The 22,222-nt window shown below is 39.7% G+C and overlaps 1 protein-coding gene across 3 annotated transcripts in view; it reads right to left on the reverse strand.

The window, feature by feature from the left end:
• GPLD1 (glycosylphosphatidylinositol specific phospholipase D1) overlaps window positions 1–22,007 on the reverse strand; it is a 66,269-nt gene extending 44,262 nt beyond the window's left edge. For 2 of the 3 annotated variants that reach the window (XM_075213148.1, XM_075213145.1), the window contains exons 1-3: window positions 21,877–22,006; window positions 14,370–14,425; window positions 3,431–3,509 (exon numbers count right to left, since the gene is read on the reverse strand). In XM_075213148.1, coding sequence (XP_075069249.1) covers window positions 3,431–3,509; window positions 14,370–14,425; window positions 21,877–21,964 — 223 coding nt within the window. In that variant the 5' untranslated portion in view covers window positions 21,965–22,006. Of the gene's footprint in view, window positions 1–3,430; window positions 3,510–14,369; window positions 14,426–21,876 lie in introns of all 3 variants that reach the window. The other variant, XM_075213147.1, reaches the window with a different exon arrangement.
• Between the last annotated feature and the right edge of the window lie 215 nt (window positions 22,008–22,222).

Here is a 22,222-nt window from a genome sequence, read left to right on the forward strand (position 1 = left end):
AATTCATTTTTGTTTCAGGCAAATTTGGATCCATTAATGGCTTCGACTATTCATTGTTAACCGAATGTTGTAGAGCTAGCTTCAAAAAATGTAATCGGACAACTATGTTCTGATGAACCCTATGTCCGAGAATGTATTCATCATAGAAAAACAGTGCCCTGGTGTTTGGCAATCTATTAGTGACCACAGCTACGAATCAACAATGTTATTATTAGTAAAATACTTTATTTACATAGAGCCAACATATTCTGCAGGGCTGTACAATTATGGAGACAAATGTTACATGACATGATTAATACATCACCATACACTGAGAATCAGAAAGTGATTTAAAGCGATGTACAAATAATTATGCAACATTTATAGTGAAGACAATCCACAATGTAACTGTATCTCTAACAGATTTAATTATGTTTAAACATAGCTGGTGATATTTGAAGGTTTATGGAGGTGTTTGTGTTCAATCCAAAATCAACTAACCAAGTCCACAATATTGCTGTGTTTCTGAAAGTGCTAAATTGAGCTACAGGTGCAGGGCCCTGTAAAATGAGGTGTGTTGCGTTAACATAAATCACTCTGGTAACCTGTAAGCAGACACATTGTTTTGTTCATTGCTCATATGTGTTTTAATTTAAGCTACAATAAATGATGGTTTGCTTGGTGTCATATGATTATCTCAGTGCATACCATGGCAAGCACAGTCACAAGACATATGGGGGTAAATGTATCAAGGTCCGATTTTATCAGCGTGTTAAAATCGCGGCAAATCACGGGTAATAACCCACAATTTTAGTCCAAAATTTCTCAAATGTATTAAGCTGCAATTTTTACCCTGATCTTCAAAATCGCTGGTCATCTCTGGTGCTTTGCTGCAATGTAAGACACTCCTGTTGTTAGCTAACTCTCCTGTGTTGTCCTTATCTAGCTGCGAGATTAGTAAACACATCACTGTTACGCTGTCCCTGCCTATAGAGCCGGAGGTCCCGGTAGCTGTCAAAACTTAAAAATAGATTAAAGTTTAAAAAAAAAAGTGTGGGGTCCCCCCTCTATTCACTATTAACCCTAGTGCTGCCAGCCTACTGTTGGTTACGTCAAAATCTGGGAAAGATTTTGCGTGGGGTTCCCCCGATTTTCACATAGCCAACTCTACGCAAACCAGCCGGGGTTGGTGGCACTTTAGCAGGGGTCCCCCTGCCATAATGACTAACCAACCCCAGGCTGTTCAGCGCTGAGCTGGACTCCCTAGGGAGCGGGGTCCGCCGAAAAAAACGAGCGGGCCCCCCCTCTAGGAATAACCAGCCAAGTGCTGAAAGCAATAGGCCTCCTCCTACACCCCTGGGCGGTGGGTGTAGGGTAATAAACGGAGATATAAGTGTAAAAAAATAAACGGCTAACATTTTGTTTTGTGGATCTGTAAGACCCAGCCAGCCAGGGTGCCATAAACAGTGTGGGCATGCTGATACTTGTATAACTATAAACACTAGCATACCCATGGAAGAAGTCCAAAATAAATTTGTAATTGCCAAAGCCTGACTTGAAAGGTCCAAAAAATATTTGTATTCAAAAGTCCCTGCTTGAAATCTTCTCTTCTTCTTGGGCAAAAAGCCCCCCTCTTTCATTGAAGTCTTCATTTCTTCTTGAACAGGAGGGCCCCCTTCTTGCTTCAAATCTTCTTCTCTTCAGCCAGGCGTGCCCCATATTTGTAATATCCACTCTGGAACATGCTTGCTTGAAAAAAAGAGGAGAGCCACCGCAAACAGCTTCTACAGTGTAGAAGCTCCGATACGCAATGAACTTAGTTCATGCGCTAGGTCTATTTATAGTATTAGGGGATTTTCCCACCCTGTTATTTTGAACTTGTTCAAGCCGGACTATTGGATATAAATTTATTTAGGAGTTGGTTTACAGCCATTTTAGGAGTAAAAGCTGCTGACAACAGATGAAAACATCAGTGGTGAGTATATGGGGATTTATTATTTTTAATAAAAATATGTGGTATAAATGAGGGTGTTTAGTGTCTTTATTGGGGTTTTACTATTTTTGTTAAATGTTTGTGGTTTTAATGAGGATGTGGTGGATTATTAAACATGTTCTTTTGTGGAACTACAGGTCCCAGCCAGCCGTGGGTGTCAGGGCATGTTGGCACTTGTGGTTCTCCAAGTGCCAACATGCCCTGGCTGCCAAGGGTATGCTGGTGCTTGTAGTTATAAAAGTATCAGCATGCCCACACTGTTTATGGCACCCTGGCTGGCTGGGACTTGTAGTTTCACAAAACAAAATGGCGTCTGTTTATTTTATTACAATTATATCAGCGTTTATTACCCTACACCCACCGCCCAGGGGTGTAGGAAGAACCCTAGTACTTTCAACACTTGGCTGGTTATCCATAAAGAGGGGGACCGCTCGTTTATTTCGGCGAACCCCACTCCCTAGGGTATCCAGCCCAGTGCTGAACAGCCTGGGGTTGGTTTGTCATTATGGCAGGGGGATCCCTGACGCGTCTCCCCCTGCTAAAGTGCCACCCACCCCGGCTGTTTTGTCTAGTGCTGGTTATGTGAAAATAGGGGGGACCCCACGCAAAATTTTGCCCCGATTTTCACGTAACCAGCAATAGGCTGGCAGCACTAGGGTTAATAGTGAATAAAGGGGGGCCACACACTGTTTTTTTTTTTTTTTACTTTTATTTATTTTTAGCAGTTTTGACAGCTGCCGGGACCTCCGGCTCTATAGTCAGACAGTGTAACAGTGATGTGTTTACTGAACACGCTGCTAGAATGCAGCGTGTTGAATGTGGCGTGTATAGCTAGAGTGGCAAGCAGTCGGGAGTTTGATCTCTATCGATTTTGGAAATAGCGATTTTGACAGAAACACAACATGAAATCTCAGCTTCATACATCTGTGAGTTTCAACTCTCCCGAGAAAATCACTGAATTTGCAAATTACACCTTAATACATTTACTCCATGGTGTAGTAAACTGAGAGGTTTTGGAATGCCCCCCTGCTCAGCATGCGCCCTCATCCTTTCTCTGCTATCACATGGCCACCAATAAAGTTTGTGACTGACTGGCTCTGCTTCCATGTGAGTGCAGTGATAGCCATATCAGCCATGCAATATTTTCCCTATAGATCGATTCTGCTAATGGAACTCTGTTACAGAAGAATTAAATGTAAAAATGACTATAAGCTTCATGCTAAAGAGGTGAAAAAACAACAACAATGTCTATAGGGATTTGCATCTTTAAGACATACATCTATTATTATTTTTAGTAGTAGTAGTAGTATCCCCAAATGAATACTATATATATGCACCAATCAAGATAGATCTCTATTCTGGCTTACCAAAAAGGGTGTAACTATAAAGCAGGCAACTTTGCTAAAATTGTGCAATGGTGTGTATTTAGTTATTGGTTCTTTGCCTTCATTTTCTCACCTTGCATGCAGAGGTCCTGATAGAACGCATCAGGGTAAACACTCCCAGCCTGGAATGCATCAGGATGTTTCTGCAACAGCTGGTAAAATATTTAATAAGAAAATGGCATATATTTATTTCAAAGAAAATCAACTAAATACTAAGTACTTTTATAGATGTAATAGGGTATCACAGATTGTTATTCTCCTTTCACCAACTTTTTCCTTTAACAGCATCTCAAAGCTTCCCTGCAGCAATCTCTATATATTAGTGATAGCAGTGAGTTGCAGGAATCTCAAGATACTTTCTCAACTTTTTCTACATCAGACGGACACCCAGTGATAGCAAAGAGATGCAGTTTGACAGTGTTAGCTATAAATGTGAAAAGTCCCATTACTGTGTTTGGACACAATATAATGTAATGAAGTGTCAAGACAAGAGCAAGAATAGTGACTTGGCAGTGTCAATATGCACAAGGCCTACAAGAAGCGGCTAGATATTGCTGTTGGTGTCACCGCTAGATATTGCTGTTGGTGTCATTAACAAGCTTCAGGTAGCCGAAAATAAATCTGCCTCTTAAGAAGTGTATATGTGGATGCTTTCAAGTCTCATTAGACTGTATTTCGAAGGGATGTGCTATACGTATCTATACATCCCCTTACTGTGCTTAGCTTATACCTGCTTGCCCCAATTTCACCTCTCCAGACATAAGGGGCCATACCTTATAAGTAAAATCTAAATTTGGCCATATTTTGGCACACATGGGCAGTATGGAAGCATGTACAGTCATGGGAAAACGTTTTGAGAATGACACAAATATTATTTTTCACAAAGTTTGCTGCCTCAGTTTTTATGATGCCAATTGGCATATACTTCAGAATGTCAAGATTGATCAGATGAATTGCAATTAATTTCAAAATCCTTCTTTGCCATGACAATGAACTTTATCCCAAAAACAACATTTCCACTACATTTCAGCCCTGCCACAAAAGGACCAGTTGACATCAGATCAGTGATTCTCTCCTTAACACAGTTGAGAGTAGTGAGGAGGACAAGGCTGGAGATCACTCTGTTATGCTGATTGAGTTAGAATAACAGACTGGAAGCTTTAAAAGGAGGGTGGTGCTTGAAATCATTGTTCTTCTTCTGTTAACCATGGAAACACGTGCAATCATCATTGCTTTGCACAAAAGGAGCACCTTGCACATAAGGCATAAGTAATAACTAAGTGGCTCGGGGATCAAAACATCAAAATTTTGGGTCCATGGCCAAGAAACCCCCCAAACCTTAATCCCATTGAGAACTTGTGGTCAATCCTCAAGAGGTGGGTGGACAAATAAAAATCCACAAATTCTGACGAACTCCAAGGGGTAAATGTATCAAAGTCCGATTTTCTCAGCGCGGTAAATTGTGGGTGATAACCCGCAATTTTAGTCCAAAATTTCTCAAATGTTTTAAGCTGCGATTTTACCCTGATCTTCAAAATCGCTGGTCCTCTTTGGCACTTTGCTGTGATGTAAAGCACTCCTGTGTTTAGCTAACTCTCCCATGTTGTCCTTATCTAGCTGTGACATTAGTAAACACATCACTGTTACACTGCCCTGAAGGTCCCGGCAGCTGTCAAAACTATAAAAAAATAGATAAAAGTAAAAACAAAAAGAAGTGTGGGGTCCCCCTCTATTCACTATTAACCCTAGTGCTGCCAGCCTGCAGCAGGGCAGTGTAACAGTGATGTGTTTAAAGAACATGCTGCTAGAATGGAGCGTGTTGTATCTGGCATGTTTTAAAACAAACTCAGGAGAGTTCGCTTAATCGCAGCTTCATTCATTTAAGACTTGTAAAGCTAGAGTGGCAAACAGTCGGGAGTTTGATCTCTATCGGTTTTGGAAATAGCGATTTTGACAGAAACATAACTCTGGCGATTTTACATGAAATTTCAGGTTCATATATCTGCGAATTTCAACTCTCCCAAGAAAATCACTGGATTTGCAAAATCGCACCTTGATACATTTACCCCCAAGCATTGATTAGGCAAGAATGGGTGGCTATCAATCAGTATGTGGCCCAGAAGTTGATTGACAGCATGTCAGGGTGCATTGCAGAGGTCTTCAAAAAGAAGGGTCAACACTGCAAATATTGACTCTATGCATAAAGTTAATGCAATTATCAATAAAAGCCTTTGACACTTATGAAATGCTTGTAATTTTACATCAGTATACCATAGCAACATCTGACAAAAAGGTCTAAAAACACTGAAGCAGCAAACTTTGTGAAAACCAATACTTGTGCCATTCTCAAAACTTTTGGCCATGACTGTATATTTATGCCACAAAATGGTCTTATATTTAAATCTAAATGAGGCCCATGCTGTACAATTGCATACTGGCCAATTTTTTAACATTTTCCCGTAACGCTTTGTTGCTAAGCCCGTGAATCCAAATAAATCACACGGTACTGCTTCAAAGTACCTTGACACTCTAAAATCTACAATTATGTCATGGTAACTGTATTTACTTATAATGTAATTTTTTAAATGTTTTTAAGCAGCATTGCTTCCTAACTGGAGAAACATTTAAGTTTGACACAGACCCGGTTTTCAGCCAAAGCTGTGAAAAGAACCACTGAGCCCTGGGTAAAACAGCTGCGTGGAGCAGCTCCCAGGATTCCAGGAAGCTGAAAGAGCATATTAGTAAATACTTGTTTTAAATACTCCTCTTCAATACATGATAACTAATAAAGCCTGCCAACTAATAATAGATTGTAAGAATTAGAGCAATAAGGACAGAATTATTAAATTGTTACATTTAATATACAAAAGGTACAATGCTTACAGATAATAAAAAAACAATTAGATAAAGATTTGACATACAAATAAAAAAATTGCAAATAGTTATAAAAACAAATGGGATGAAAGTACAGAACATAACTTACGTATGCCTGGAGTAGGCAGAAAAGATGGACAGTCCTTCAATTAGATTGATCCCGAGCAAACTGACAATTTGGTCTCAGCTTTTTAAAGACACCTTTACACCTTTCCCCACCTCCAGGGGGGTTGTGGTCTGTGACAACTTTTACTATCACCATTTGCATGTTACCTGATTTACCACCCAATTCTACTATGTGACCTAACTTTTCTGTGGAGTGTCACGCAGACCCAATTTTATTATTAATAGATCCCCTATGGATTTACCCATTTATTGATATCAAACAGGCCTAGATACAGGGTATCAGTTGAGCTTATACTCATTTCCTCAACTTCTCGGTGTGGCAGAATTCTTAATTTGACATATGAGCTGCCCTTTAACAAGCCATTGAGAATTATGTGGTTGATCACTACTTTTATTGATTTTAAGTGGCATATTTGAAAACTGAATTATTTTTGTCTATATAAAATATAGCCAAGTCAGCACATGGTCTCCTTGAGCAAGACACCATGCTGAATGGTTCCTAAAAGTGTATTAAGGTGTCAAAACTCCATCCTAGGCCAGGATATAGTTCACTCAGGGGCCTTTGAAGCTGCCGCAGGTGACACTGCTATCTTCTAACACTGGGATGTACAGAGCCACCGAATACACACACATTAGACCCTCTGACTTCACATTTTACACTTTAGCAGCTCAATTTATCAATGGATCATCATCATCATCACCATTTATTTATATAACGCCACTGATTCCGCAGCGCTGTACAGAGAACTCATTCACATCTGTCCCTGCCCCATTGGAGCTTACAGTCTAAATTCCCTAATATAGACAGACAGGTAGAGACAAGGGTCAATTTTTGATAGCAGCCAATTAACCTACTAGTATGTTTTTGGAGTGTGGGAGGAAACCGGAGCACCCGGAGGAAACCCACGCAAACACAGGGAGAGCATACAAACTCCACACAGATAAGGCCATGGTCAGGAATTGAACTCATGACCCCAGTGCTGTGAGGCAGAAGTGCTACCACTACACCATTTGATATACCATATTTACACTGCAGTTATGATTTAGGCCTTATTCACCACAATTTTGTGATGGGCTAACCCTTATAACCGTAATTCCTCTATGATCACTACAATCATTATTACTTGTTCTCAGATTTTATGCACATAAATGCAATATAGATGCACAGTTCCTTTGAATCACTGGGCTTGATAGAGCACAAAGAACCATCAGTTATAACACCACTTGCTATCTCATCCTGGTAGGATAAAACATCTCTCCCCCAAATTTTATAACCGACACACATGAGGTTTTTCAAAATGGAGGTAGAAACATGTTTAACAAACACTGGCTGTTCCCTCCTTTTTTTCCATACTGAAGCAACTCACTGTTTCCTTTCTTTCAGAATGTATCACATTTCACACTTACAGTTTACTCCATTGAAAGGCTTTTTCTTTTAACAGACTATTTATCCTTGGTATCTCAAAATACCTATCTATCTCTCCCTGTACTATTACCCTTGAAACTAAAACACAGTCCTACAAAAGGGTTTTCCAACTATTTTTTTCGGGTCTCCCCATCAATTCCCTATCTAACTAACTGTATCAAAAATCTCATATATAATGCAGTAGTTCATTAATAATACCGGTTACAGTTGCCACTCACAGCATGGTCCAGTGGCGGAATCTCCATTGGTGCAGCAGGTGCCGTGCACCAGTGCCCCAGTGCCCATGGAGATAATGTGGGCCACTGCATGGTATATGCAGAGTGTCGGGGGCAAGGGTTCCCTTCTCCCCGCCTCCCTGTATCGGGGCCCACAGATCGCTAGTTTCATCTCTGGCGTGGCCCCTCTCCATGATGGAGTCTGGCAGCCTGATCCACTTCTGTATGGTCTCCTCTTCACATCCCTATTTCTTCTCCAATCTCCTCTATTTCGGGATTCCAATCAGCAAATATGCCTCCCAGTTCTGAAATAGCGTTTTTCCCAAGGGCATTGTCTCCTCTCTCACCGGCTCTCTCACATTCCTTCCTCTCTGCTCCTCCTACTCCTCCTTCCTTCTCCTTCCCAGCAGCCCCCTCCGGTTTTCCAGCTCTTAACAACCTCTGCATGACTTTGTGGCTTCAGTCTCATCCCAAAGCATTCTGGGAGAAGTAGTCTCCGGACAGTTTCACCATGTTCCACTGTATATGCCTGGCTTGTCACAGATGCCGGTGCTACATATAATAGTAAAAGACTCAATCTATACTTATTGTGTGATTGTTATAGAACTACAATTCCCTGAAGTATGGGTTTGTTCTTAAGTCCTGTGTAAAGTGACCCCTCTATGGCCAGAGAGTTTTAACTATGTGTTATATAAAATAGTAAATATGTAATATTAAATAACATATTAAAGAGAAAATATAAAACTGCATTTTTAAGATACTTGAACGCGTTAGTAGGTAAATATTACATGCATGAATGGCATTCAAACTTTTGCTATTGTTGTAATGTTTAATTATAATCTGTTATTATATGTAATAATATTACTGTTATTATACCCCCATGCTAATTTTATATACTATTTTCACAAAATAAAGTGGTTTCCCTTGGCAAAATATAGAAATAGACATAAAATAAAAAGTTAGCTAGGAAAAAAAGGAAATATGTTTACCGTGGTTATTTTCATATAAACAGATCAATCCCAGAAAATTACATCAAAGTGTATTTGTCTAGTTCTCCCAAGAACAGGGGTACCTAATATGTGTAAATTTAATTAAAGTCTTATATGAACATAAACTGGGGTATGTTTAATCTTGGGTTTTTTTTGTTACAACTCTTCCTGTGTTTTGTATCTAGCAGCAGTACCTTATACCACCAGAGGTGCTGCTGTTCTGTTCCTAAACTCTTCAGCATGACTGAAGGAGTTAATCTTCTTGCCTGAGGCCTAATTAGAACTGCACCTGTCACACTGCTTTAAATACCTGCCTCAAGCTGTGCTCTGTGCAGTTCATCCTGTTTGTTCCTGGCTGCTGCTAGCATGCGCCTGTGTTATTTGATATATACCTGCTGGACTGAACTTCTGTGTATGACCCCTGCCTGTACCTTGGACCTTGCCTGCTTGCCTGAGACCCTGAATCGTTTGCCTTTACCTTGGACCATGCTGTTTCGCCTGTTGCCCTGACCTTTTGGCCTGACTTCTGGACCTTGATTATTTGCTTGTGTCAGTTACCTTGCCTGGACTCTGTTTGCTTCCTGGACAGACTTTTGCATCCTGGAATTGGGTAACTCACCATTCTTATCCCTGCATTCAAACTACATTAGCATTCTGTGGAACTTGTTATTTCTGTGTACCTTCCTGCCACACCTGTTCATGTTTATGTTGGGAGTTATACCTGTTTATGAAAACCTGCATGTTCATATTTTGCTGGAATAAAGACATTTGTAGTATTCTTCCGTGGCTGCTTCCTGAGTTTACGTGGAATTGTAATAGTTTTATTGATTTTTAGCTTTTATTCACTTAATTTTAACTTAGAGACATGTTGGGGTCATCAAAGACTCCAATATGTGTCCCTTCATGTTATGACTAACTCCAATGCATGCTGGCACTTGTGGTTCCCCAAGTCCCAGCATGCCATGTAAGCCATGGGAATGCTTGTGTTTGAAGGACTACAAGTGCCAGCATGCCCAAGATGTTAATGGTAGATGGGCTTCCTGGGACCTGTAGTGCACCAGGGACATTAATTAAATTACTATTACCCCACACCCATCACCCAGGGGTGTGGGATGAGCCTTAGTGCTTTCAGTTTGGGGCTGGGTACAACTAGGGGTGATGGTGCTTTTTTTTGGCAGTCCACATCTCCCTAGGGAATACAGCCCTGTGCAGACAAGCCTGGAAAAGTCTAGTGCTGGTACTAGTAAAATTAGGTGCCCCCCCCATGCTTTTTGGCCCCCCAATTTTGCTAGTATCCATTTAGGCTGGCAGCACTAGGGTTAAGCTGTTTGGGGTTGGGATGGGGGTGGTATGCTGTTTTTTAAAATTTATTTACTGCAGCACTATTTCTATTTGTTTTAATGTAGTATTTATGTACTGCCAGTGGTAGAGTCAGTGGGGGGGGGGGGTGATTGTCTATTTATCTTTTGATATGTAGTGTCGGCAGTAGTGCCGGTGGTAGTGCCATCATTGTCGCTTTAAAATGTAATGCTTACTGTTGACAGTCACAATGTTGACATTTTAACTGATGCGACATAATGAATGTGTCCCTATTCTACATATCAACATTTTTACTGTGTTGACATTCTGATTATTGAAAGTATGGTGTCGCCATTCTGAATGGTGACATTTTCATTGTTGCCATTTCATCTACATCCCCACTAGACTATACTGGACATTGTTAGTGCATGTTACATTCTACTCTACATTGTTACAGGTATACTAAACTCTACAGAGTTTATACTGGCATATTACCGTCTACTGGACATTATTATTGGCATATTACATTCTACTCAGAGTTGGCAGGTATATACACTCTACTTTCCATGATCCATAAAATGCATTATTATTGGTATACTACTCTCTAAAGGGCATTATGTCTGGCATAGTACTCTAATTGGCATCACTAAAGGCATATTATGCCATATATGGCTAAATTTACATCCTAAAAGACATTATTAATAGTATACTACATCCTACCAGCAGCATTACTTGAAATTATCAGTGACATATTATCTTCCAATGGGCATTTAACTTGCATATTGCATCTGCTGTGTAATATATTTTGCAGTACCATGACCAAAAGTTGACAGCCCTTCACTGGTAGTAGCACCAAATCTGGCCACACACTGGGATATCAACAGAAATATTGGGCAACTGTGTGTGGCCTCAAGGTCCCACACCCCCAGTGCTGTGATGTTATAGCATTTCACAAATATCCCAGTGTTGCAATCAAAATAAGCCTGATCACGGAAAATGATAAAAAACATATTGATTGGATATGTTAAATGCAGTCAGCAGGTAACAGTTATTGGTCTATGTATGCAGTCATCCTTCACATAACCAGACTACAGTTACTCAGGAAATGATCTGGCCACTGTCTGTGGCCAGATTTATACCTCACAACATTCACAAAAAGAAAATTAGGACAAATTAGGTCATGCCATAGATAAACACAAACCATATCTAATTCACCCACCCAAACCCATTTATTACAATGACACAGTGCCTTGTGGAGGCCACATGCTTTTTGCCCTTTCCAGCAGATAAATAGCTGAAGAGAAATTAATGATGCAAGACTCAGAAAGCTCACAGCCAAATAAACAGGAGCAGAACCTACAAGCAGCTTTTTGCCCAGCTTAAGCACATCACAAGCTCTTGTAGACCCTGGTTTGAATGCCATCATCAGTTACTTGTTACCTGTGGCAACTCCCTTTGTCATCCTGTGTTCTAGTCGCTAAAATATAGATTGCAAGTTCAACTGGACATGGCATAAAAAGCAAAACTGTATCATTATTTCTCTGTAAAAAATATTAATAACCAGAGGGTAGACTGAAGTTTCATGACAGGCCTACTTGAGCAATTCTGTGTGGATGAGGCCTACCTGCCTTCAAAGAATTTTGCACTTTATAAATTGTCATTGGATGCAATTAAAATTAATGTCTCCTTGTCAGATCCATTTGAAATAAAAAACAGTACCAGATAGAGTTGTTCTCTGTTACCCTTCATTTTTGTCCTATGCATGAAAATTCTGCCAAGGTTAATTAGGGCTAATCGGACCATCTCAGGGGTCCAGTAAGTAGACAGTGAACACAAATTAGTGCTCTTTACGTATGATTTGATGCCAGTGATTACTAATTATGTGGTTTCAGTCCTCAACCTGGTCACCAAATTTAACAATTTTAAAATAAATTGAGAAAAATATGTTGCCTTACATCTTTAAATTTTTATAGTATGCTTCCTAAGTCAAATATTTGGTTTGTATTACCAAGGATCTTTCTTAACTATTCAAGTCCAACTCCCACTAGTAGTTAAAACTAGACCTGCAGAAGGTGGTAAAAGACTTACATAGACATAAACATGTGGGAGGAATACAACACCCTCAGTTTGCTAGTTACTGCCATGCAGTCATGCTATAAAGTAATGAGTGGATCAGAAAAAGTGTAACTAAACAATGGATATAAATAGAAGATAACTCTCTGCAGGTTCCAGCTCTGTGGTTACCAAAATTGGTCCCACTTTTGCATGCTAGAGGACAGATAGGGTACTAAAACACAACTCATCCTCATTATCTACCCTTACATTCCTGATGGCAAACCCTAATTTTTCTCCATCCCTCAAACCCATGGTTTTTAAGGGTCAGTCTCAGTCAGGGATCTTCTGGATTGAAAAAGCTGGTGAGGTCAACAAGAATTTGGTCCTTCTCTGATGTTCAGGCTAAATGGGCTTTGCCAATGTCAGAGAACTGGAGGTATCTCCAAATTACTAATTTCCTGGAGAAAGCAGTAATACTCAAGGATGTGTGTAGAGAATTAATCCCTTTAATGGGTTGTGTTTGGCATCTCTAAACCCTAATCCTGCAATTTTTTTTTTTTTATTTTTTTTTTTCTACACAAACTTATTATAGAAAATCTTTATAATGTGCTGCTTAAATATATGAGGGTCTGGGGAAGGACAAGAGGGGCTTAGTTAGTGTCATTTTGTTTATGAATTTACTCATGCTAGCTCTTCTAGTCAGTGCATCTTTACTAGAAACCCAGTTCAAAGCTATCTCTAGATGGTGCAGATGCCCAAATGGTTAGCATTGCTGCTTCACTGCTCTGAGGCCATGGGTTTGATTCTGACCAGGGTACTATCTGTGTGGGGCTCGTATGTTCTCCTCTAGGGGGTCTAGTTATCTATGCTCCAAAGACATACTGGTACAATTGGTTCCTGCTCTACTGAGCAGCAACTGAATTGAACTGAAGTGAATGATTAAAAAATCTCTGTAAAGCACTGCATAGCATGTAGGAGCTATATAAATAATGGTAAATAAAAAAAATAACTGTTCCATTATATGTATAGGGGAAACCCAATCTCTATGACCTCAGGGGTGGTGTAGTATTCAACATCTTTTGCAGGGGAAAAAATCCCCTGTAAATATGTCCATCATACGCCTTTAATTTAAATAATCCCTTCCTGCAAAATGAAAGTTTGTTTCTGCGCTTCAGTGCAAAACCCTCAATCTAGGCTCCTGCCTCCATCAGCCGTTGTTAACCATTGCGCTGCTGCAGATGCTTGTGTGTGCTTGTGCAAAAGTATGTACATGATGTCACAAAAGGGCATTAGCGCTGAAGTTTTGCATTTGACTCTTAAGAGTCAGATGCACAGTTAGTGGTGAGGAAAAGATGACATTCTGCATACAAAGAGTGGAGAATTGAACATAAGATCAAAACTTGTCATAGTACTAAGGGTAATTCAGGAATGTATAAATGTGCGGCTGCAGCACATTTGCCAGTTTGTGGCATCATGCACATATTTTTGCACAAATTAGCCTGTTTTTACGGTGCGTCAAGATAGTTGCATCTACGAGGGGGAGGGCAAAATTTGGAGGATCAGGACATTTCTAGTTAAATGCAAGCTGGGCCGTAAGCTGCGTATTTGCTGTGGGTATTTATTTATTTGCATACCCATGTAAATATAAAGCAATATGTAATAAAGACAAACCTAATATCCCTTCACTTGTATGAAACTAGAGTAATTTAAGAGAAAAATAAAATCTAATTTTAATAAACAGCTGGTCTAAAGTGATAGTAGATAAAAATTTAGCAGAGATGTTTTTACTTTCCATCATGTACATTTCCAATCAGGCCAACAGTCCATTAAAAGTACATGCAGAGTGACAGGTCCAAAAACCATATCATGGATGCACATATATCTATGTGCAAGGAAGGAAAATAAATGCACTCACGTATACAGAAATGTCTTCCACGGGCGCTTATTTACACTTGTAAATTACCGTTAGTAATTTAAAGTCAACATGTAATGTTTAATTTACAATTTTGTAAAGGAATATAAATGTACCTCTCTGTAATTCACTTTTCCTCCTGTATGATTGAAATACTCCAAAGCTCTGTGAGCTGTAAAATAAATGAATGATTTAATTAGTCATTAAGTAAGGTTACTTTCTAAATGGCATTGAAGCACTCTTAGTTTTTTAATGGCTTGATAAGCTGCTTTCCCATTGATGTTACATGTTCCTAGTGATTTGAAAGGAATCTCATATTGGTTCAACCAAGTCTGGCGGAAACCCAAGCTGCATCCCACCCACATTCCTCACCCTGTGCTTTTTACTTTAGAAGACTTGAGGTGAAGGGTGGCATCTGCGGCTCTTCACACAGTCACACTCCCAGTCCAAGCTGGGAGTGTCAGTAATTTAAGTGCCCCCAAAAACATTGTCGCCCCAGGCGAGCGCCTAAGTTCACATAATGGTAGCACCAGCCCTACATTCAACCCATACATTGGCTGCCTCAAAAGTGATCCAGCAGTTGCTGCTGTTATAATAAACAATTGGAAGCAGTCTGCAATATTAACCAATCTCCAGACTGCTTCCTATTGTTATGAAAGCAGCTATGGTTTGATCACATGGGGTTTCTTGAGGCAGACAAGCGTGATAAACACCTAAGCACAAAGGACCTAATCACCAATAACTGAGGAGCTGCATATCTGGTGCAAATCTGCTCTGGAAAGGACACAACGTACTGTGTATTAGAAAGGTAACTACTACTTGACATTTCACTGGGCATTACTGCTATTTCCAATTACATTAGGACAGATACGAACAATGAATGCTGCAACCAACATTGATAGAGGGTATCAGCCCCATTGCCTTTGAGGGGAAGCATGTTAAGAAAACCCTGTGCACTACTGGCAAAAACTGTCAACCAAGTTGCACAGAAACTTCCTTACAGCAGACTAAAAACAGCAAAAGGAAACCATAACAGCATCTAGAGGAAAACTTATGCAGCACCACTAGGGGTTTACAAGGAAATTAACTAAAGTATAGTTTACAGACACCACTGATTTTTCGGGAAAAAAAAAATCTACAGGTCATACATAGTTAGAATTGCTTAGTTTCATCTCCTCCTTCAATTTTTCTAGCTGCTTTTTCAAAAGTCTTATTAGGGGAATGCCTTGACTCAAGCTAACAGTGTCTGAACTCACTTCACAGGTAACTACTTAGAGTGGTTTCAGAACCTTACACAACACGGAAAGTATTCTCCACTGTGCTGGACTAAAGTACATTCCCCTCAAATCCGATTCTTCTTGCAGCAGCTGCAATCTCCTACATACTGTTGCAGAATGCCAAAAATGATCCAAATTATTTCTGGACACAGACAGATTCTCCTGCATGTCGCTGTCATTTTTTAAAAAGCTCGGTACCACCAAGTTGATTGTGTGAGCAAAACAGGGAATGTGATGGAATTCTTCCCGCTGTAATGCTCTCACAATATTGGTGGCATTATCACAAATGACATATCCTCAGTAGAGTCCAAATGGGATAAGCTATGTTGCAATGAGATCCCTTAGTTTTTCAAACAGGTTGTCATCGGTATGCCTCTTAGTGAAGCCGCTGATACAGAGTAGCCTGCCTCAGAATAATCTGTCGTTGTTGGGTACATGCTGCTGCTGTTTCTGCTGCTGAAGGCAATTAACCAACCCAGTGGGCTGTCAGTCATATAATCTTTAGTTTGCCTAGTTCCAATCGTCCACATATCTGTGGTTAAGTTTACAGTGGGTAGAATTGCATTTTTGTGAGAGCATTACAGTTGGGAGAACATTACAGTTGGGTGAAATCCATCACTGTGGTGAAACGAGGTATTAATATCACCCTAACTAGCCTGTCCCTCTTTTCTCACAAAATGTGGAATATAGCATGTACTTTTTATAGCCCTTGCTTTTGTTCCCCAGCCCAACAGAGTATACATGCAGTGTCAAATTACATGTGGATAAGGGGACATTATAGCTTATTGTAAATATGTATATTATGTATTGTATATTGATGATGTGGAAGTGAAGATGTTATTCATTGTCCTTAAAGTGAAGCCAGGGGGGTTATGGGTAGGGATCAGGTTGCAAGATACTGGTCAGGGGGGGTGGCTAATTACTATCCATTGTTCTCACAAGACTAGACCAGGCATGCCATCTAGCAGGGGAGTTTCTGTGGAAAAACAGCTGATCTCCACTCCTCTCTCCAACCCCCCCTAGTCAAGCAATCACTGGGAGGGGAAAATACTGTGGAAATTTGACCCTAGATATAAGGAGCCACTCCAGGGGGGAGGTGATGGTCATTCTGTTTTTTGATTCCTGGAAGGTGCAAGGTCTGGTTTTGAGTTGTCGTTCTCTACCAGAATCTACATATGCAGCTGAGAGAGATCCATGACACAACGGCATCTCCTCCTTCAGTTTCTCAGGCTACTGCTGCTGGGGAAAAACTAAGCTTTTCTTAGAGACCCAAGGATGATGCAGATGATTCAGCAGAACATTTTGACATTTGGGCTGGTCTAAAAGAAGTGTCCAAAAATCATGACAGCTCTGTCGTAAAATGAACTACAAATTCCACGAGGAAGGCCTTTACTGGCATTTAGATCAAAGTACAAAGACTTCTGTAATGGTGGATTCCAGCCAGGATTAATTAGTATTGAGTGATGATGATGTACACACTGATGAGGGTGAGGATGATGACAATGTAGATTGCAGGTGCTGGGATCTAGCTTAGAGAAAGAATAGCTGATGCTGGAATGCTTATTAATATTTGCGTAAAATGACATTTTGGCAATTTTATGTTTTTCTACAGTAAAGTTTCACCTTTATTAAATGTGTTTTTTTTCTTTAAAATGGTAAAACATTTTTGTTTTTGACATTTATGTTACAAAGACTTCTGTAATGGTGGTTTCCTGCAGGGTTGAATTAGGATGATGTACACACTGATGAGGGTGAGAATGAGGCTGGAGATGACGACAACATCTTGCCACTGTAGAATTCATTGACAGCACTGTTACCTTAACTGCATTAAGCCCATTGTTACCTTGTTTTGTGGGGACCCAAACAAACCAAGCACTTCAGCCACAAAACTGGCACTTCTTGTCGCTGAAGTGTTTGGTTTGTTAAAGTCTACATGTCTTTTCTAAGATCAATTATAAGGGTGGGTGGGAGGGTCCCAAGGACAATTCCATCTTGCACCACTTTTCTCTTTCAGCTACCGCTGTGTGCCACAGTTACCTTAATATGCTATAAGTGCTGAAGTTTGTTTTCAATCATCCTTTCAATTGCTTCTCTCTCGTACGTGTAACCACATACTTTGTTTTTCACTGAGTTCATCATCTCCAACTGTGTAATAGGAGTGCTCTGGGTGACGGCGATCTCCTCGTCTTCATGTACCAAATATTCGGCCCCAAATCTTCGACTGCAGGGGCCGATGACACACCCATTTGTATTCTCAGGTCTCTTAGCTGTTTTTTAAACTGGACATATTTATCATCCTCCCTCAGGGCCTCCTCTGTAGTATTCTTCTGAAGGGCAGTGTATATCTCGTGTACAAGCTCTCTTAAATCCGGGATCCCATCCGATGGGTTACATTTTAATTTAAGTACAGTCTCCTCAACTGCATCTATATATTGGTTTAAATCTCTGTTCAATGCAGCGTATTCCAAGATGACGTATTCCATGCTACCCACATATTCAGTGTCACGGTCTGTCAGAAGCAGATGGAAAGCCACTCCAGTTGTAATATCCATTCCTGTGTCTATATAAGTTTGGCAGCACGAGCAGACATGGTTTAATATTGTAGAGTTCATTGACAGCACGGTTGGGCTTAAGGCAGTAAAGCAATGGTAGCTTGTTTTGTGGAGGCCCAAACAAATCAGATAGCCTGGCAGCAAATCAGATTGCTGCCATGCTGCCTGTCATTGCAGACCACTGGCCCCGACCGCATTATGAAAAATCTCTATGCAGAAGCATTATAGGAGCAAGCTTAAAACTCAACTTATTTCACCATGAAGAGAGACCACTTTTTCATGAAGTGGTGACAGTTATCATGGAGGAGACAAAGGCAGTTTGCATCTAAGGCTCTGTGCTTGAAAACAAATGGTGCTGGATACACCAATTTATTGCTGGAGAGCTCTCTGGAGCTATGATTGATGATAAACATTCTGGCCATTTTCTGTTGGCTATGAAAATATGGAGAGAAATATTGGTGAGATATAAGTAAAGAAGGAGGAGGCAGAGCAAAGTTGATCTTGTTTAAGTGGTGGGAGAACAGAGATAACTGAGAGGTGTGTGCATTTAAGTTAAGTGGAACAGATGAATAGGTGCTAGCAAGAGGTTTGAGAGCATGTGAGGGTGGTTTGGGAAGTGGGGAAGCTTTATCAGGTATACTGCACTGAGGTTTAGCAATCTTAGATTCAGTAGTATATGTGTCTGTAGAGGTGGAGTGTGCGATATTAACATATGTACAAGTATGTGGAAGAAGATTGTGTGTTGTAGTTGGGTGTAGGTGGTGTTACAGAGGAAGACTTATCCACAGCTTTCTCATGATTTATAGCATTTTAAATACTTCCATAGCTGCCATTGTGAGCTAGTGCCCCCCGAATCTTGTGAAGAGGGCAAAGAAAATTAAAGAACACTCACCTGATTGACAGCTGAAGGCCGGTAGGTCTTGTTTTCCAGGGTTTCCTGGTGCTGGTGACAGTGAATCAAAAACAATTCACTGCTAGCCAATGGTTGGAGTAGCGAGCCAATCAGGGCTCACCGCTTGTGCGCCCATGCAATGGCTATTATATACCCATCCCGTGTGGCAGCAGTTTAGTCTGATGGCAGAGAGATACCTGCGCGGAGCTCCAGAGAAGAGTCAGTGCCGCAGTCAAGAAAGAAGACACCGGAGAGAAGTATGAAACTAAGATTACACCAGCGAGAAGAAAGAAGCTGGTGGATCAACAAAGACGACGCCAGAGAGAAGAAAGAAGCTGGCAGAGAAGAAAAGTGAACACAGAAGATGGTGACAGGCAGCGCAGAGCTGGAGAGCTGCGGGATCAAGCCAGAAGACTTCTGAAGGCTCCATCTAAAAGTAGCAGCAGAGGGAAGGTAAAAGAGCTATCACAGTTCCCCCTGCTGCTAATGCTACAAGAAGAGATAAGAAAAAACAAACATCTTTCTACATCAGTAATGTTATTTTATTGATATTTTTGATGTTGTACAGTGCTGATTCTGCCTACTAGAGCGATGCTTAGCTTACTTGTGTGTTAGGTCCTTCTATTGTGACAGGCTCCTTCTCGCATTGCTGTTACTCCGCCAACCATTGGAGTATGCGTTAGCCTCAGCTGCCACAGATGTGGCTAGGAAAATCTGTGCGCCTACTTTTGTGTTGGCCCTGCCTACAATTGATTTGGTCCCGTCCACATGAGAGCACTTTAAGAATTTTTCCATTGCTACATTAAGCTCCAAATCCACCCCTGAGTCCAGTGCTTCTTAGCTTCAGCTAGGCATCTCTATGTGTAGGGACATGAATGTTTGTTCAGGGCCCCCCTAGAGGACCAAGCCCGATGTTGAGTAGCACTGTTAAAGAAGGGCAGGGAGAGATTTATTTGTAACTTTTAATTCATTATGTATTTTTTATATACACATAGGTAAAGGTAGTTTTCTCTAAATGGTTTGAGCTAAATCACATGAGATTTTGGGGTTTATAAACCTTCATACATGGCCGTTGGATAATTAATCCAGAGACTTGGAGGGCAAAATTGCCAGCAACGTGTGACAGTTTCGAAATTGACAGAAAAATTTATGTTAACTAAAGAGTCTACTCTCTCTTTACTTGTGTCACATTTTTCAGTGTGATATGAGCAAAGGCAGAATGCTGTCTGTTTCTGGATCATCCTACTAACAAAGAGTAAGATAAACAACCGCACTATCAATATTGTTTATTAATTAGAGGGTGCACCTGAACACATATTAAGTTACTAAAGGACCAGAAAAAAGAAGTGTACATCAAGGCAATGCAGGATGAATTGAAAATATAAAATTATTCAAATTGTATTGGTATACATTAAAAAGTATTTGTAACAACCTGGTATAATGGAAAGTAGCAAAATAAGGTTAAAAGCAAACATGGTGTATGTATAGTGTTGACATTACAAGTGATATAAAATTGCAGTGTAACGCTTCAACTGTTTCATTGTCTCTTTAATAAAGTATAATAAAGCCTTTTATTTGTGCAGAATTATTGATTCCACTTATTTTTAAATTGTCTATATAAGCTACTCCAAATCCTTATCAAGATATACAAGTTATACCTCCAGAATGAGAGTCTTTAGCTTCTTCATTAATCAACAGGAATAGACTCAAATAGCTTTCATAAAGGAGTATATCTTGCAAGATGTGCTTCCTATATAAGAGTTTTTAGCTTCCTAGTTAATAAGCAGAAATAAACTCAAATATCTTCCATAGACGTAGCACAGTATTTATTAATATAATATAGGTTATGGAGAAAGAATAGCATTGAGCTATATTTAATAATAGTTCTTAATAGATAGGCAGTTGCTACATATTTGTATCTCATGCCTATATAGAAAGCAGTTAGATAAATGGCTGCTATCTATTGTTTATGATCTAAAACCCATAAATCAGGTCTGTAACAGCAACTTGAAGTAGCTATCTCAAGGTAGTATAAATTAATCTGCTTCTTAGGTATAATGCATACCAATATTTTATCAATATAGCACTCATTAGGTATGATGCATACCAATGTTATATCAAAATTGCGCTCTTATTAGTTTTGAAGGAGCCTTAATAGTGATCCAAACTGCGGTATGAGGCTGATTCTAAAAGAGGTGTATTGCTAGCTGCCTATGAAGTTTCTAGCTGTAGCTCTATGCTATATTGAGTGGAGTATTGATACAGATGAAAACAAACGCAGACACGCGTTTCGCTTAGTTACTTTCTCAAGGCAAAACTTTTTCTGGATCATCATCAGCCATTATTGCTACTGGAATCAATTTTCTTTTCCTACTGAGAGCATTTTTCAAACAAACTACATGAATATTAAATGCATAACTGGTCCTTTTCAACGGATAGAGGCTGTTTTGTGTGTGCACAACTAACGTGACTATTTATTAGCAAAATGTTTATAAATGTATTGCATGTCATATACAAATTCATCACTATATAAAGTGTTCTGCTATTTATCTAGCAATGTAAGGTTACAAATATCTATTGAAATTTAGCTTTTCCTTAACAAAAAAGTTTAGCCAGTTTATGAATAATGAAACTACATGGCAGAATGTTTATTTTCATGACTAACAACTGTAAATATTAAAAATAGATGGATCTATTCATTCTACAGTACGACCGAAGATTATGATTCACATTTTGCAAAATAAACAATATAAAAGCTTAGAGGAAAAGGTGACATACATGAGATTTAAATATATACCTCTTTGAACTACTTAATAAAGTAATATCTAGGAGAGGACATATAACTTTGCAGCATTTGCTGATGTGGTTCTCAGACAACAAACACAATAACAATCTTACTTACCTATCTCTATATGTGTTGAAATTCCACATGCCTCACTTTGTTGCGAAAAAAGTAATAAAGCCAAAAGTAATACAATATAATCAGTCATGATTTTCAAATGGCTATGTGTATCACACGGTGAGTGAAAACTGTATACAAATTGGCAGAACAACCTTTGGAGTTTGATATGCTTATCTTGCAGAGATAACGATATTGACACAAAAGTTAATCTGTCGTCCACATTGGCAACATATACTTCAAAAAGAACAGGGTCGCTGACATGCATATATGACCTATTTTAGTGATGGGCAACCTGATATACTTAAAGGACCTCCAACCTTTAAAAGGTCCACTGCTTCAAATTAGG

This window comes from Mixophyes fleayi, chromosome 5 (genome assembly GCF_038048845.1).
Source record: "Mixophyes fleayi isolate aMixFle1 chromosome 5, aMixFle1.hap1, whole genome shotgun sequence".
In the NCBI taxonomy this organism is placed as follows: Eukaryota; Metazoa; Chordata; class Amphibia; order Anura; family Limnodynastidae; genus Mixophyes; species Mixophyes fleayi.